The sequence below is a fragment of the Aspergillus affinis genome, assembly GCF_023601865.1.
Source record: "Aspergillus affinis strain CMG 70 chromosome Unknown NODE_103_length_130260_cov_86_642442, whole genome shotgun sequence".
Classification (NCBI taxonomy): Eukaryota; Fungi; Ascomycota; class Eurotiomycetes; order Eurotiales; family Aspergillaceae; genus Aspergillus; species Aspergillus affinis.
Window position 1 is genome coordinate 1 of NW_026515884.1, and position 15,203 is coordinate 15,203.

Sequence of the window (15,203 nt, forward strand, 5' to 3'; positions counted from 1 at the left end):
CTACAAAAAAAAAAAAAAAAAAAAAAAAAACACACCCCCCCCCCCCCCCCCCGGGCGCGGGCCCCCCCCCCCCCCCCCCCCCCCCCCCGTCTTGCCGCCAGGAGCAATTTCCATAGGCAGGTTAGCCAGGTAAGGTACCTCCACGATCAAATCCCCTGACGAACCAATGATAGGAGAAAGCGACGGAGGGGAACAAAGGGAAAGCTGCAGGCCGAACTAATGTACTGTCTGCATTATTCTAAGACGAGGCGGGACGACCTACGGAGTAAGCGTTAGGTCGGTTTGGGACTTTGGGGGATCTTAGGTGAACGGGTCTTTTTCTTTTTGCTGGTTGTTTGGGAGTCTGTGCTTGGTTGCTATGTATGGGTTGTCTAAGGTATTCTGTACCTGTGCCTGCTCTGCTTACCATTTATTATTATATAGCCTTATTTAAAAGAACAAGTATAGATAGCTTTGCGGTCGGTACTCGGTGCATTTAAAGAAATAAATATTATTGGGGTTTGTTGAATTCAATTCATATTGATATTCAAAACTATATTACTACGGATGACCGACACCTACACCTTTACTATTGTACCTAGCGAGTACTGACCTCGTTTACAGGTTTCCAAAATGAAGCACATCATCCCTCCAAGATGTGGCGTTAAAAAAGTCGGCGTTTCAAGATCTCCTCTCGCGTTCCCTGGCCTGGCCTGGCCTGTTCCATCAGCATCCGGGGGGCCATTACACAGTACCTACCCTACGGCTACGTGCCTCCCTGCATCGGTCAAATGTCATGGAACTGGACGAAGCTTTCCACCGACTCCCGTTTTACCGTTTGCAATCGTTTCCTCCCCCGAGTCTCTGGACTTAGAGTTGGGGATCAGGATTAGAATTCAATTGTACATACATTCAAGGTTTGACTTTGAAACTTTCGCGAAACTCTTCTACTCCGTGGATCGTGAGGGACGGGCCAAAAGAGGGACGGGTTTCTCCACCGCCGTTGCTGAACGCGGCGGTGTGTCGTTGTCCATGTCCATCGGTAAGGTAGGTGGTTGGTTCTTGTAACTATCCGCAGTGTAGGTAACCTTTTCGCCAGACCAGGAACCCATCGTTGCGTGGGAAAACCATGATCTGGATTCCCTGCAGGGCCGATTCATCTTCTGCTGCCATCGCGGCCGGGAGGATCTGAGTCGTTCATCTCCAAAGTCAAATGCGGGTATGATGCATTGTATCTATAGGTTGGGCGGTTATACAGCACCTGTTGGGAATGTAAGGTACCTCTGCATGTATGTATCTGCATGGCATGTGCTCAAGGAATTTCCATCGCACGGGGATTTTGACTGCCTATCACTTGGGCTCAGTGGAAGCATTCGGAGAGGCCATTGTGCGACTCCACGCTGCTTCGTATTCTCTGTGGGGTTTATTTTATTCATATGTATTTTCTTTTTGAAGAAACGATTTTAGTTTCTGGCCGGTTTGCGAATCTCGTCAGGTGCGTTGCCCTGGAGGGGGCGCTTACGCGGTCTAGGGGTTTGACTACTGAGTAGAGAGTATGAAGGTCCCTACGAGATGGTTGAAGTATACCGTACACCGGAGTACGCATAACTAGTATTAGCATTTAGTAATGGGTAATAGTAACTGCTGGGATGGACCCTCTCCCCAGTCGAGATTGAATGTAGGTACGATCATCTACATCTACATTCACATACATACATAAGAGACATACATCATCGCCAGCATTTCAACCATGGCCGTGGGGAAAAAGGCATTGCCATGCAGCTGCTCCCGATCGTCCGGACCAGAGATCTCGGAGCACCTCGCAAGACTGGAAAAGAAAAAGAAACAGCGAGAAAACCCTGGGACTGGTTCGGGGTATTTAATTGAACTTGCATTCTCTACTGAGGTACTTCCCAAAGTTACCAGCACATAAGATTTTTTTTTTTTTCTTTTTTTTTTTTTTTTCTTTTTGGCTCTCTCCACCCCTCAGGGTCCGGAATGGTGAACGTCACCGAATCCGAGGGACTCCGAGAGAGTTCATGGTTTCAACGGAGTCTTTTGTCAGCAGGGATGCCATGAGCTCGAATAATGATTTATGAAACTCGATGTGAATGATGGATCGCTGGTGGATTGGACGAGAGGAGCGAGAGGGGAGGGTCTGTCGATGGGAAATCTTACCCGATCGCCTATTACATTGATCTTGGATTCTTTGGCTGCCTTCAGAACTGTGGTTCTATCTACCTACCCACACCATAGTAGGTAATCCTCTTTCTCTTTTGAGGTGTTCTTTCTTTCTTTCTTTCTTATTATCCTTTTTCTCATTTCTCCATTTCCCCGCTGAGGATCTGCTAGAGTTCCTGGTGCCTCTAGTAGAAGATCACGTCCCCCCACTCCGAGAGAGGGAGCAAAGAACGCCAGGACCATGGAACGCCAGGTCGAGACTTGGATCGAGACTCTCGTCGTCGCTTCGCCAGCCTTACCGGTTGGCCCAGAGGGGGATTCCATCCCCAATGCTTGACCTAAAGTCAGCCACCTCAGAGAAAGCAGACCGTCCGTGCCGGCGGATGGCGAAACGCCCGGCTTTTCCTGAGGCATCGACGGGACGGGGGGTTCCTGATACCGTTTCAATACCGTGGGGAATCTGCGGTCTTTAAGGTAGTATTCTTACTATCTATTAATATTTAGTGTCGACGAAAGTCTGACTCTCGCCGATTATACGGAGTACGTCTGCTACAGAACTAATGCATAGAAAGTCCGGAGTACGCCGAGAGATCATGCAAGACTCGGGGCTCCAGGAGTCAGGACTTCTACATACACCGTACACTTACAGTCCTACTCCCCCGGCCAGGAATGGTCCATGAGTTCATCAGCGATTCATGACTCCACCGGCCGTCGATGATTCATGGCGGTCGGTCCGGATCAAGTCGTCAGTACCTGGGACTAGAGAAACTTTACTCGGCGCGCCTTTCCAATGGTGCCGGTTGAGTTAGTTTCGCGCGGGTTCTCGCCTGCCATGTCCTCTGGACGGCGTAGATAACTCGGACAGTGACGACGAGATGCACGCTGCCCTCTTGGTCGAGGTTAAATTAGAATATCTAGACTTTGGGCCGTCTCCACGACGAGGACAGGTCCTGTTCAGTCGGTCCCGTAGGCAGATACCTAGAAGAAAGTTGTACTTGTACTTGTACTTGTCCCCTGTTCCTCCCCCCGTACTCCCTTCTCTCTCTCTCTCTCGATCGAAACTCTTACTGTGTACACACCTACACACCCTCCTCCCTCTCTGAAACACATTCCATTCCGCCATCCACGATCCATCCCGAGCTGATGGTTCTCTTCCCCTCCTTCTGCCCCTCGTTTCGCCGCTTGTCCGCCAACCGTTGTTTCCGATAAGCCTCTCGTCCTCGTCACCATTTCATCTGCATTTCACTGGCCCCAGTCCTGTACTTGTATTGTCGCACCTTCTTCCCCTCTCGCCTTCCATCTCTCTCTCTCTTTCACTCTCCTCTTTCCTGCCTTCACCTCGGCTTCCTTTACTCTTCCATCTCCCTTCCTCCCTCCCGGTCTCCCCTATCCTGACTCGCTCTGTCCATATTTCTGGATGCTTCACCGATCCGTCTGATCCGCTGGCCCTGGTTCCTGTATATTCGCCCACCGCCTCTATACGTCATACATTTTTCCCTTTTTCTTTTCTTTTTTCTTAATTTCATTTGATTGCATGGATTTCGTCCCCCATTTTTCTATGAAATTTCTATATTGATCGTCGAATTATCGTTTCTGATTGATGTGATTTTATTCATTTTTATATTTTACGTCCTGCGATTTATTGCAGATTCAATTCCTGCTTTTGGCCACCGTGATCTTATATCTGTTTCTGCCGGCCGATCGATCACCGAGAAACGGACCTGTTCATGATCCATCCATTTTGATTATTTCTGACTGATTATTATTTTCCCTTTTTTATTTTATTTTATTTTATTTTTATTTTTTTCTCTCCTGGTTTATTTTAGTTCCAGTCTTGGCTGGGTCCCGGCCTTGTTCACTGTCATACCCACAACCCAGGACCCGACTCGATCTTCGAGTCTCTCCGAAACTTCATCTCCTCGTCTTTCTCTTTCTCTCTCTTCTTCTTATTTTTCTTTCTTCTTCGTCCTTTTCTATCGTTCATCGATCAGGCATCTCTCTTGTCATCCTTCCTCCTCCTTTCCTCGTCAGGCTCATCTGCAAGAGATGCCTCCCCGTCTCTAATGGTCGTTCTCTACCGCTTATCGTGTACAACTACTACCTTGCCCTTGCTTCGCCATCTTCGTCGGGCATTCGGCTGAACATTCATCTCCAACCTGGTACATTCCACATCCCCCCTCCCCCCCATTCTTTTATAAACCCACCCCTTGGATGGTGAAGTTCCTTTCCCCCTCCTTCCATTTGTAAGTTATAACCGACACAAAAAACAACAACACCATTATAAGTCAAGAAAAGAACCCGAACAAAAAAAAAAAAAAAAAAAAAAAGAAAAGAAAAAGAAAAATCCTACCTTTCCGGTCACTTCCTGCCAAATGTATGGTCTTCAAGCTGACAGGTGTTGCGCAAATCTGTCCAGTAGTCAGCATCGTCCGATCGACACCGCGTTTTCTCACCTCCTTGACCTTCACCCAACCTCTTTCCCTGTGAAATAGATCGGCTGTTGTGTGCCGAGCATCGCTCGACTTGCCCCGCCATCGATTCAGTACATAGACCTCCTTATCTACATACGTGGAATTCCAGATCGGCGTCGCCATCAGAAATGTCTTCGTTCTTACCCGTTAATACCATCTCATCACCCCCGGACCGGATGATGGAGGATGCGACCACGCCAACCACCCCTCGACCGTCGGATGCGCAAAACCCCCCTCGGCCGACCGACGCTGCGAAGGACGAGAACACCCCTCGCAATGTAAATAGCACCGATCCCACTTCTCGACTATCAGAACCTCACAGCGTCCCCTCAACATCTGAGGACCCGTCGCACGCAGACTCGGACGGCGATCGGGAGGGCTCGGACGCTGAATCGGATCACAAGGGAAATGCTCCCCCATCCAAGAAGAAGAAGGGCCAACGCTTCTACTGTACGGATTACCCGCCCTGCAGTCTCAGCTTCACCCGGAGTGAACACTTGGCCCGACACATTCGAAAACACACCGGAGAGCGTCCGTTCCAGTGCCACTGCTCGAGGCGGTTTTCTCGACTCGACAACTTGCGTCAACATGCTCAGACCGTACACGTCAACGAGGAGATTCCAGGCGATTCCTTGGCCGCCACCGGCACCCGCTTTCAACGCCAGATTCGAACCGATCGCGTGCGCCCGCCGGGTCGGGCGCGGGCTGGTACAGGAGGTAGCCAGGGAACGCATAGTCGGGGCCACAGCAGGAACCTTTCCGCCTCCAGCATCACGTCCACCGCGTCGACTTATAGTCAACCCCAGGAATTCCGCCGTCGACCTCCGCCCCTGATCATGGCGAACGACGGACGAGCCCGGCTGGCGATGGATACGATGGCCGACCCGCCCAGTACCCCTCCCGGTCAGGTCCGCGGAATTCCCGGTCCCGCTGCGACCGGCTCCCCCTACGCATCGTCCCACATCTTCTCCGCCGGAGGTAGCGGTAGTCCTCACGTAGCGTCGCCCATGTCCACGGCATCACACGCTTCGGGATTCTGGGAAGGCAAAACGGCCGCCCGCCGTCTATCGGTTCCGACGGGAGGCAACCCGTTCGCATCGCAGCCGGTCAACGCTTACCCTCCGCATGGCTATCCCGGGGCCGCCGGTACGGCGGCATATCCTCCTCCTTCGGGCGGCGTGTATGCCAGTCCAGTCAGCTCCAACTACCCGATGTCTCGGGACGAAGCGGCGCACGGTGTGTCCGATGCCGATCTGCGCCGGCGAACTTGGCATCCGTCCACTTACTCGGCCCTTCATCGGCCGGCCACGAGTGGACTGAGCAGCTACCAGACGCCAGACTCCTACCATCCGTCGTTCGGCTCCCAAACTGGGGGAGATCAGCCGCCGCGGTTGCCGGGCATCGAAAGCTTCGATAAGGTCGTCTCGCAGCGCCCGCTTACTCCTCCCGTCCGCCGACCCAGTCCCATGCAAGTCGATCAGACAGGCAAACCTTCCCCGAATTATGCCTTCGGTGGAGGGTTCAATTACTCGCAATCGTCGGTTCGGCCGCCGCCGCCGGTCTCCGGGCCGGGCCATCGCCGCGGACACGTTTCGTGGGATATGTCTTTACACACGAACCTCACGGGCTTGCATATCCGAGACAAACCCCCGCAGGCGCAGAAGGACGCGTCGCACTGGAGCCAGCAAACTATCGCGGAACTACACAACGTTGGCTCTCGTCCTTCTTCGTCGTACCAGCCGAACATGCAGGAGTATCGCCCCCGCGGTGGTCATCACCCAAGTTATAGCAATGCCACTACGTCCTCGCAGGCCACGCGAACGTCGCCCGAGGATTCAAGCAGCAGCGAAGGGGTCCATACGCCGTCGACCGCGTCCCTTGAATACCATCCGGCTATCATGCACAACAGCGGATACATTGAGGCCCACCATCCGCCGTTCTCATCCGACACGTCTCAAGCAGTACGCACCCGCTACCCGCAGACCCGATGACTGCCCTCAGGTCACTAATTGTACTGCAGGCACCCCAGTCCGATGGTTATCAAGGAAAACCCGACCCCCGATCCGATCTGTTCCACCACTCCTCTGGAAGAGAGTCTGGGATGGGACGACTTGAAGCTCTAGTGGCTGTTGCCACGAGCGAAAACAAAGGAACCGCGAAGCTCTTCGCATGAGCTTGCGACCTTCCTTGATTGCACTCAAACTCGTGTGCTAGATGACAGGGACTGAAGTGTCCCACGGAAAAGGTTTTACGTGATCGGAAGATGGACCACCTTTAAAATCCTGGTGGTTCTTTACCTGTCCTCTCTCTCGTTCTACATTCTTTCTGTCGTTATTTGACCTGCCGGTGCTGTATAGTATGAGTCACTTGGCCTCCTTTTCCACCCTCTTCACCACTCTTTCCCCTTTTATTTGGTCCCTTTTCTCTCTGGATATAGCTACGGAGTTTTTATTTAGAAGAGCGGCCTCTCGTTACTCGAAGCTACACACTCCGCGGTCTGGCTGCGAGAATCATTATGAATTGATGACTGATGAATGATGCATAAGTGACTCTCATGTGGGGGCTTTGTGACTTGCCAGTCTTTTCGGGGTGTTCCATTTTCCCCCCACATCTTTCTTCTTTTCCTTATGTTTCCAAATTTTCTTCGGGCTGTCTTTTGTTCTGCATGTTCGGGCGTTTTCTTACCTGTCCTGTTTTCTTTATGGTTCTTGCGTTGAGTCTTGTTCTTGTGGGATATTGTTCATAGTGCATGAAGATACCCGGCCTCAATCTCGAGTTTCAGCTGCGAGGTTCTATGGACGTGGAGTTTCCTATCCTTGGTCGTGGTGTGGCATTGATTGATCGTTCGGAATTATTCCAAATTTTCCAATTTCTTTCCCCTTTAATTTTTGGCCTGTTTATATGAACCCTTTTTTCACTTACACATGGAATTTTCTGGTATTCTGTTCCGGGATGTGTTACTACGAGAACCTAAGCCGATTTCCCACCAGGTAAATGGAACGATCATCTGATGCTGTAAAGTGTAAACCGGCCGAGTGTCTGGGTATGACGTTTACCCCACACGGATCGACCGGCGGTGCCTTAAAAGGTTAAGACTAAGAGTCTAAGAGTTAGTCAAGGTCTTAAGGTCTTAAGGTCTTAACAACGGCGGTCATACTACTTCGGCCGATGACTGCGCGGTGACGTCGTGCAGGGCTGCCACTGCCGCCCGTCGCTTCCTCTTTCTGTACTCCTTACGCCGTAGATATTTTATCAGATGGGAGGGTTTCTGCGTGCTTCTTTCCTGCTTACTCTAGATACCACCCTGAGAAGAAACGAGCGCAATTGATTTCCCCGGTTTGACACAGAACAAGTTATCTTGTCTCGTTTACACCCCGACGTAGGTGAACACCAAGCGAGACCTCCAGAACCACTCATTCCCAGGAAGTGATCAGAAACACCCGGCAGTTTGGACCCAGGAATTGCCCACGTACAGACGTCATACCCCCATCCACCACTTGGTTTCCTTGTCGCTGCTTGCCATCTTTCACTTTAAATACGACCTTGAACCCTTGGAAGATTCAATTCAACTGTTCTATACGTCTTTTACAACATCTACTACGAACAACTTTCTCTTCCTCTATCGCTCTCTCGCCTCACACATCTCATCCAATAATCAACACATCCTCACCTGCAAAATGTCGAAAAATAGAACCGGAATCTACGCCGCTCTCGCCGTTGCAGGCGCAGGAGGCTACTACCTCTACCGCGCGGGCGGCGATCCCAATGCCGCGAAGGAGGCCATCAAGCGTACGCTCCCATCATGCTATAGCACTTGCCTTTCATGTCCTTCGAGGGGGTTTGGAATGAAACCCTCGAGAGCGGATTTCATTTTCCTTAAACAAAGATAGAATAAAAGAGCACCTGAATGCTAACTCCTTTACAGACGACGCCGACCGAGCCCGTAACCAATCCCCCGCCGTGAATGACGCCCAACGAGTAGGCGAACAGGCCAGTGCGGATGCGCAGGCTCAGCTCCAAGACGCGGTTATTCTCCCCGTTTCACTTATCTTAGTCCATTGATATGTCAACGAGAACAAGACTGACGAATCACGGATAGAAAAACGCGGCTGTCAACAAGGCACAGGGCATTCAATCCCAGGCCTCCGGGCTGGCGCACGACGGCGTCAACAAGCTGGACGAGTACCGACAAGACGCCTCGTCGAAGGTGCGTTCGAATGTCGACAAGTTCGATAACGCGGTCGAGGAGAAGGCTGCCGAGGCAAAGGGGACGTTGTCGGGGTGGTTTGGAAGTGGGAAGAAATAGATCTCTCTCATTGCAATAGGGAGTGCTTTGTCGAGATGATCGGAACGGAAGGTGTTTTATGGGTTACGGCTCTTAGTCTATGTCTATTCTTGACGAGTTTATGCATGCTAAATAATTAGTCTGGGCTCCTTGTGGAGTCCATCTCGATGAAACTAGCACTATGAATTAATGCCATTATTGAATTATCCAATAGTTACCCAATTATGAGTGTCTGTGTTCTGGAATTGAGAGCTGGTATGTGGCATTCCGCGGGTGCAGGCATTGCTGTAGTGATAGGAATGTCATGTGGGGGGACATGACTACAATAAGACGGAAGATATCACCAGAGTATATAGTCTGGTCCAGTCCACTATGATACTACAATATACGACACGAGGAGAGATAAAATCTGTATAAAAAATCACGAACTACTCCGGAGTACAGGAAAAGAACCGGGCGACTCCACCTAAATCCATTTAACCGCTTTGGGGCACGTCGCGCGACGCGCTCGGACGCGCTCCACCGGGAAAAACTGGGCGCCCCTTTTAATGAGTTACTAAAGACACCTCGAATCCACTCTTCGTTTTTTCTTCACGGTCTCCATATCAATTCTTCCTCCCCATTACCCTACCTAACCTATCCTATACTCTCTCCCCGCATTAAATCCTATGTACCTTCTATAATACCCTACCTACCTTACCTTAATCCTTACCCACTAGGTATTAAGCGTCATAACCCAAAAAAGGAGGCAGCGTCAGCCAGTCCATCGAAAAAGAAAGAAACTACGATGCCGCGCGCCTCAACACGCTCCTCCCTTCCCCGGGGCCAGGCCGCCATCAACGCCTTCACAAGAACCACCAAGCCGGGAATCACCGCCCCCAAGACCCTCCTCGACGGCAGCTGCGATGAGAAGCAGGCCACCACGACGACACCAGCACCCACTCTTCCGGTCTCGCCTTCCAAGAAACGAAAACTGAATGAGCTGGAGAATGTCGACTGCGGCAGGGTAATTACGACGGAGGATTCGGTAGCCCCGCTCACCAACACCGGTCTAATCAAGGAGGTGGAAGGGGGTTCTTTGAGTTTGAAGCCCTCGAAATCTATCCGTCGGACTAAGTCGTGCACACCGAGAAGTGGCCACTATGCGACCTCGACCTCGACCTCGACTTCCGAGCGTGTTACGCGAGCTGGGAGTGACAGGAGATCTGTGTCTGCGACAGCAGCACCCGCATCCCCCGTGAAAAGGGCCTCTTCAGTTCGGAAGAGTCATGTTCCGCGTCCTGAGCCGGTGCTCGAGGTTCGGCCCGCGTGTGTGGCGGAGTTGTTGAATCTGCATGCGGCGTTTGTCAAGGCGTTGACGATCCATGCTGCGCACTGGGGTCCTGGGGTCCCGGCTGACTTGCGGGATTTCTTGCACAACATGGAGCGTCTGTGGAAGAAGCGGAAGGTCGTGGTGGTGGATTTGCAGCGTTTGGTGTGGGTTTGGGAGCAGATGCATTTACAACAGCAGCCGACAACGACGGGCCCTCGATTTCGTCTGGCGAATTACGGATTGGGGAAGCTGTGTTTGGAGCGGAAGTCGAAGAAGGAAGGGCTCGTGGATCACGTCAACGAGTCTGAGCTGCAGGCGCAGTTTGAGCAGGCCGTGGAGTCGCTGTGGGAGAAGGCGCTGGATGCGGCAGGCGGGGATGAGTCCCGGGTCGATTTTATGGCGACGCTGGGCTTGTCGGTGATTCACGAGTCACTGGCGCCGATGGCGACGTTCCGCAAGGGTCAGCAGCGGTTGCAGGATTTGAAGGGCGGGATCATCAAGCTGAAGACGGAGAGGATGCGCACGACGGATTCGCAGGAGACTCAGATTCCCGTGAAGACGCAGTCCGCCACGACGTCGCGCAAGATGGGGCTGCTGGATCGCATCAAGGAGAAGGCCTTGCGGCAGTCGAAGCTGCCGCCACCGCCGTCGAAGGAGATGATCATGCGCGGAGCGGCGGCGCAGCGGACCGAGGAGGTGGCCGGCGTGCTCTCTTTGTTGAGACCGGCTGGTTACGTGGGGAGTGGTCCCTCGGCGGTGGTGGCTGCTCAGCGGAAGCCGTTCCAGCTGGGGATGATCGTGCAGAACGTGCAGGATTCCGTACGGAATCCGATCTCCGAGAAGGAGGTGGAGGTGTGTTTGGAGATCTTGTCGCGGCCCGACATTGCTGGTCAATGGGTCAATTTTGTCACCGTGAATCATTTCAAATCGGTGGTTCTGAAGTCATGTTCCGATGTCAACCCCAAGGATATCGGGGCAAAGGTGTCTCAATTGAAGATTGGACTGGGAGAGACGGTTCCTGCATCCGGGGCTTGAAGCATTTTGTCATCTTGGATCTTTCGTTTTGGATGTCATCCGTGAAGCTCGCTATACTTCCCGGCATTAGCATTGCATTTGTTCGGCGTTATCATGTACATTTACCACCACCATTAGCGACATATCTGCTAGCGAATTGTGCAGCATAGATAGATACCTTAATCAGACATTTCGGTCATACTGAATTACCCTGTCCTGAATATCCTTCCACCTTAATATCGTAAATTGTATGTCTACGGCGGCCACTTAATGCGCGACGCGTACTCACGTGACCAAGGCGCGTCCTGTACTGCGCCAAGACCGGCCTTTTGCTACGGAGTGCACAGCTGCCTCCAGCTCCCTCTCTCTCTTTTCTCCCCCCATCTTTTTCTCTCCAAATTCCCATACTCTGGCACAATGTCTTCTCGGCCAGATCTCAGGGTATGCATCTCAGAAATTTGTCACACAGCTCCTTGACTAACTAGAATGGCTCATCCTAGGTCGACGATGAAGTCGGATTCATCCGCTTCTACCGCTCCCTCTCCCAAGATGCCACCGACGAGACAATTCGCGTTTTCGACCGCGGCGACTGGTACTCCGCACACGGCGCCGAGGCCGAGTTCATCGCCCGCACCGTCTACAAGACGACCTCGGTGCTCCGGAACCTGGGCCGCAGCGACACCGGCGGCCTGCCCTCCGTGACGATGAGCGTGACGGTGTTCCGCAACTTCCTGCGCGAGGCTCTCTTCCGACTCAACCGACGGGTCGAGATCTGGGGCTCCGTCGGTACCGGCAAGGGCCACTGGAAACTCGTCAAGCAGGCCAGTCCGGGCAATTTGCAGGACGTGGAGGACGAGTTGGGAAGCGTGGGCGCTGGCTTGGGCCATATGGACTCGGCGCCGATTATCCTCGCCGTGAAGATCTCGGCGAAGGCGTCCGAGGCGCGGAGTGTTGGGGTGTGCTTTGCGGATGCGAGTGTCCGGGAGCTTGGCGTGAGCGAGTTCCTGGATAATGATATCTACTCGAACTTTGAGTCGTTGGTGATTCAGCTGGGCGTGAAGGAGTGTCTTGTGCAGATGGATGCGAGTCGGAAGGATGCCGAGCTGGGTAAGATCCGGACGATTGCGGATAGTTGTGGGATTGCGATCTCGGAACGCCCTGTGGCGGACTTCGGGGTTAGGGATATCGAGCAGGATTTGACCCGCTTGCTGCGCGATGAGAGGTCTGCCGGTACGTTGCCGCAGACGGAGTTGAAGCTGGCGATGGGCTCCGCGTCGGCCCTGATCAAGTACCTGGGGGTCATGTCGGACGCGACGAATTTCGGCCAGTATCAGCTGTATCAGCATGATTTGTCGCATTTTATGAAGCTGGATGCGTCGGCGCTAAGGGCGCTGAATCTGATGCCGGGCCCGCGGGATGGGTCTAAGTCGATGAGTCTGTTCGGCCTGCTGAATCATTGCAAGACGCCCGTCGGGGGCCGGTTGATGGCGCAGTGGCTGAAGCAGCCGCTGATGGATCTGACGGAAATCCAGAAGCGTCAGCAGCTGGTGGAGGCGTTCGTTGTGAACACGGAGCTGCGGCAGATGATGCAGGAGGAGCATCTGCGTTCCATCCCGGACCTGTATCGCCTGGCGAAGCGGTTCCAGCGCAAGCAAGCGAACTTGGAGGACGTGGTGCGTGTCTACCAGGTGGCTATCCGGTTGCCCGGGTTTGTCGGCTCGTTGGAGAATGTCATGGACGAGGAGTATCAGACGCCGCTGGAGACCGAGTACACGACGAAACTGCGCGGCCACTCGGACAGCCTGGCTAAGCTGGAGGAGATGGTCGAGACTACGGTCGATCTGGCTGCCTTGGAGAACCACGAGTTCATCATCAAGCCCGAGTTCGACGAGGGCCTGCGGGTGATCCGGAAGAAGCTCGACAAGCTGCGAAACGACATGTATGTGGAGCACCGCACGGTGGCCAAGGACCTCGACCAGGAAATGGACAAGAAGCTGTTCCTGGAGAATCACCGCGTTCACGGCTGGTGCTTCCGACTGACCCGCAACGAGGCGGGCTGCATCCGCAACAAGCGACAGTACCAGGAGTGCTCGACGCAGAAGAACGGCGTGTACTTCACCACCTCGACCATGCAGACGCTGCGCCGGGAACATGACCAGCTGTCGTCGAACTACAACCGCACCCAGACGGGATTGGTGAACGAGGTGGTCAACGTGGCCGCTTCGTACTGCCCCGTCCTGGAGCAGCTCGCCGGGGTCCTCGCGCACCTGGATGTCATCGTGAGTTTCGCGCATGCCGCCGTCCACGCGCCGACGGCCTACGTTCGCCCGAAGATGCACCCGCGAGGCACGGGCAACACGGTGCTGAAGGAGGCGCGCCACCCCTGCATGGAAATGCAAGACGACATCTCGTTCATCACCAACGACGTGGCTCTGGTCCGCGACGAGTCATCCTTCCTCATCATCACCGGTCCCAACATGGGCGGTAAATCGACCTACATCCGACAGATCGGCGTCATCGCGCTGATGGCCCAGACCGGCTGCTTCGTGCCCTGCACCGAGGCGGAGCTGACCATCTTCGACTGCATTCTGGCTCGTGTTGGTGCCAGCGACTCGCAGCTCAAGGGCGTCTCAACCTTCATGGCGGAGATGCTCGAGACCTCCAACATCCTCAAGTCCGCCACCTCCGAGTCGCTCATCATTGTCGACGAGCTGGGCCGCGGCACGAGCACTTACGACGGATTCGGTCTGGCCTGGGCCATCTCCGAACACATTGTCACTGAGATCCGCTGCTTCGGCCTCTTCGCCACCCACTTCCACGAGCTAACCGCTCTCGCGGACCGATACCCGGGCTCAGTCAAGAACCTGCACGTAGTCGCCTTCATCGGCGACGGCACAACGGACAACATCTCCGCCGACGACGAGAAAGAAAAGCGCAACAACCAAGTCACCCTACTCTACCGCGTCGAACCCGGCATCTGCGACCAATCCTTCGGTATCCACGTCGCCGAACTGGTCCGCTTCCCGGACAAAGTAGTCAACATGGCGCGGCAAAAGGCCGAAGAACTCGAAGACTTCACCACGACGTCCGACTCCCACCAAAACAGGAACGATGAATCCGCCATGGTCATCGACAAGTACTCCCCTGAGGAAATCGAAGAAGGCAGTGCGCTTCTCAAATCCATGTTGAAGAAATGGAAAGCCGAAGTCGAGGCCCCGGGCAAAGAGGGCTTGACTGTTGAAGAGAAGCGCCAAATCATGCGTGATCTGGTCACGGCGGATGAGAAGTTGAAGGGGAATAAGGTGTTTCAGGGTATTAAGGCTTTGTAGGCTTTCTCTGTTCGTGATTTGGCTGTGCTAGGCGAGGTTGACTGGGGTATTATTTCGGGTTTCTTTATTACTATTACTTCGTAGCGTCTTCGGGGGCGTTCAAAATGGTGTTTTTATTTGATCGGGTGGAATGGAATGGGATATCTTTCATAGATGATATCTACAATACAGATACAGACTGGCTATAATATTAGTCTGGAAATGGAGCTTATATCTTTTTAATCTTTTTAGATCATATGAATTTAGTCGATTGTCGTATAGAGAACTCCGTAGTACATTCAAAATCAGACAATAGTAAATTGGGTAGTGCATTCCTGCTAATCAACATCTCCAGACTTATACAAGACCCTGTTAGAACGATACCTATTCGACTGTTCATCCGTTAAATTCGTTTGCGAGTATCCCGCACGCCAACAGTTCCATCGTTGCTTGTCTACCTGGGTGCACACATAGTAGTAATGATAGTCTCCAAGAGCCAGCATCCCCGTGCACGAATCAATTTTGTGTAGAATACAGAGCCACAGTTTACCATACTCTCCCATCGTGATAGGTAACTTGAGACTTCCCCCCCTACTGTCCACTTAAGTCGTGGGATAAACAGCCGTCCACGATACTGCACGACCACCGCATGA

At 53.1% G+C, this 15,203-nt stretch overlaps 4 protein-coding genes across 4 annotated transcripts; all 4 read left to right on the plus strand.

Annotated features, from left to right (window-relative positions):
* Positions 1–4,759: 4,759 nt before the first annotated feature.
* On the plus strand, positions 4,760–6,622 carry KD926_000119 (putative C2H2 transcription factor; the record flags this gene model as incomplete). The annotated part of the gene is made up of 1 exon (XM_053104043.1): positions 4,760–6,622. One exon carries the CDS (start codon positions 4,760–4,762, stop codon positions 6,620–6,622), a length of 1,863 nt encoding a protein of 620 aa, XP_052952614.1.
* Positions 6,623–8,308: 1,686 nt separating this feature from the next.
* KD926_000120 (uncharacterized protein) lies at positions 8,309–8,937 on the plus strand (the record flags this gene model as incomplete). Its single annotated transcript, XM_053104044.1, has 3 exons — positions 8,309–8,420; positions 8,557–8,669; positions 8,731–8,937. 3 exons carry the CDS (start codon positions 8,309–8,311, stop codon positions 8,935–8,937), a joined length of 432 nt encoding a protein of 143 aa, XP_052952615.1.
* A 766-nt stretch (positions 8,938–9,703) lies between these two features.
* KD926_000121 (DNA replication factor Cdt1 C-terminal domain-containing protein) lies at positions 9,704–11,263 on the plus strand (the record flags this gene model as incomplete). The annotated part of the gene is made up of 1 exon (XM_053104045.1): positions 9,704–11,263. The coding sequence occupies one exon, from the start codon at positions 9,704–9,706 to the stop codon at positions 11,261–11,263; it is 1,560 nt and encodes a 519-aa protein (XP_052952616.1).
* A 396-nt stretch (positions 11,264–11,659) lies between these two features.
* KD926_000122 (mismatch repair ATPase MSH2) lies at positions 11,660–14,571 on the plus strand (the record flags this gene model as incomplete). The annotated part of the gene is made up of 2 exons (XM_053104046.1): positions 11,660–11,683; positions 11,743–14,571. 2 exons carry the CDS (start codon positions 11,660–11,662, stop codon positions 14,569–14,571), a joined length of 2,853 nt encoding a protein of 950 aa, XP_052952617.1.
* Positions 14,572–15,203: the final 632 nt, after the last annotated feature.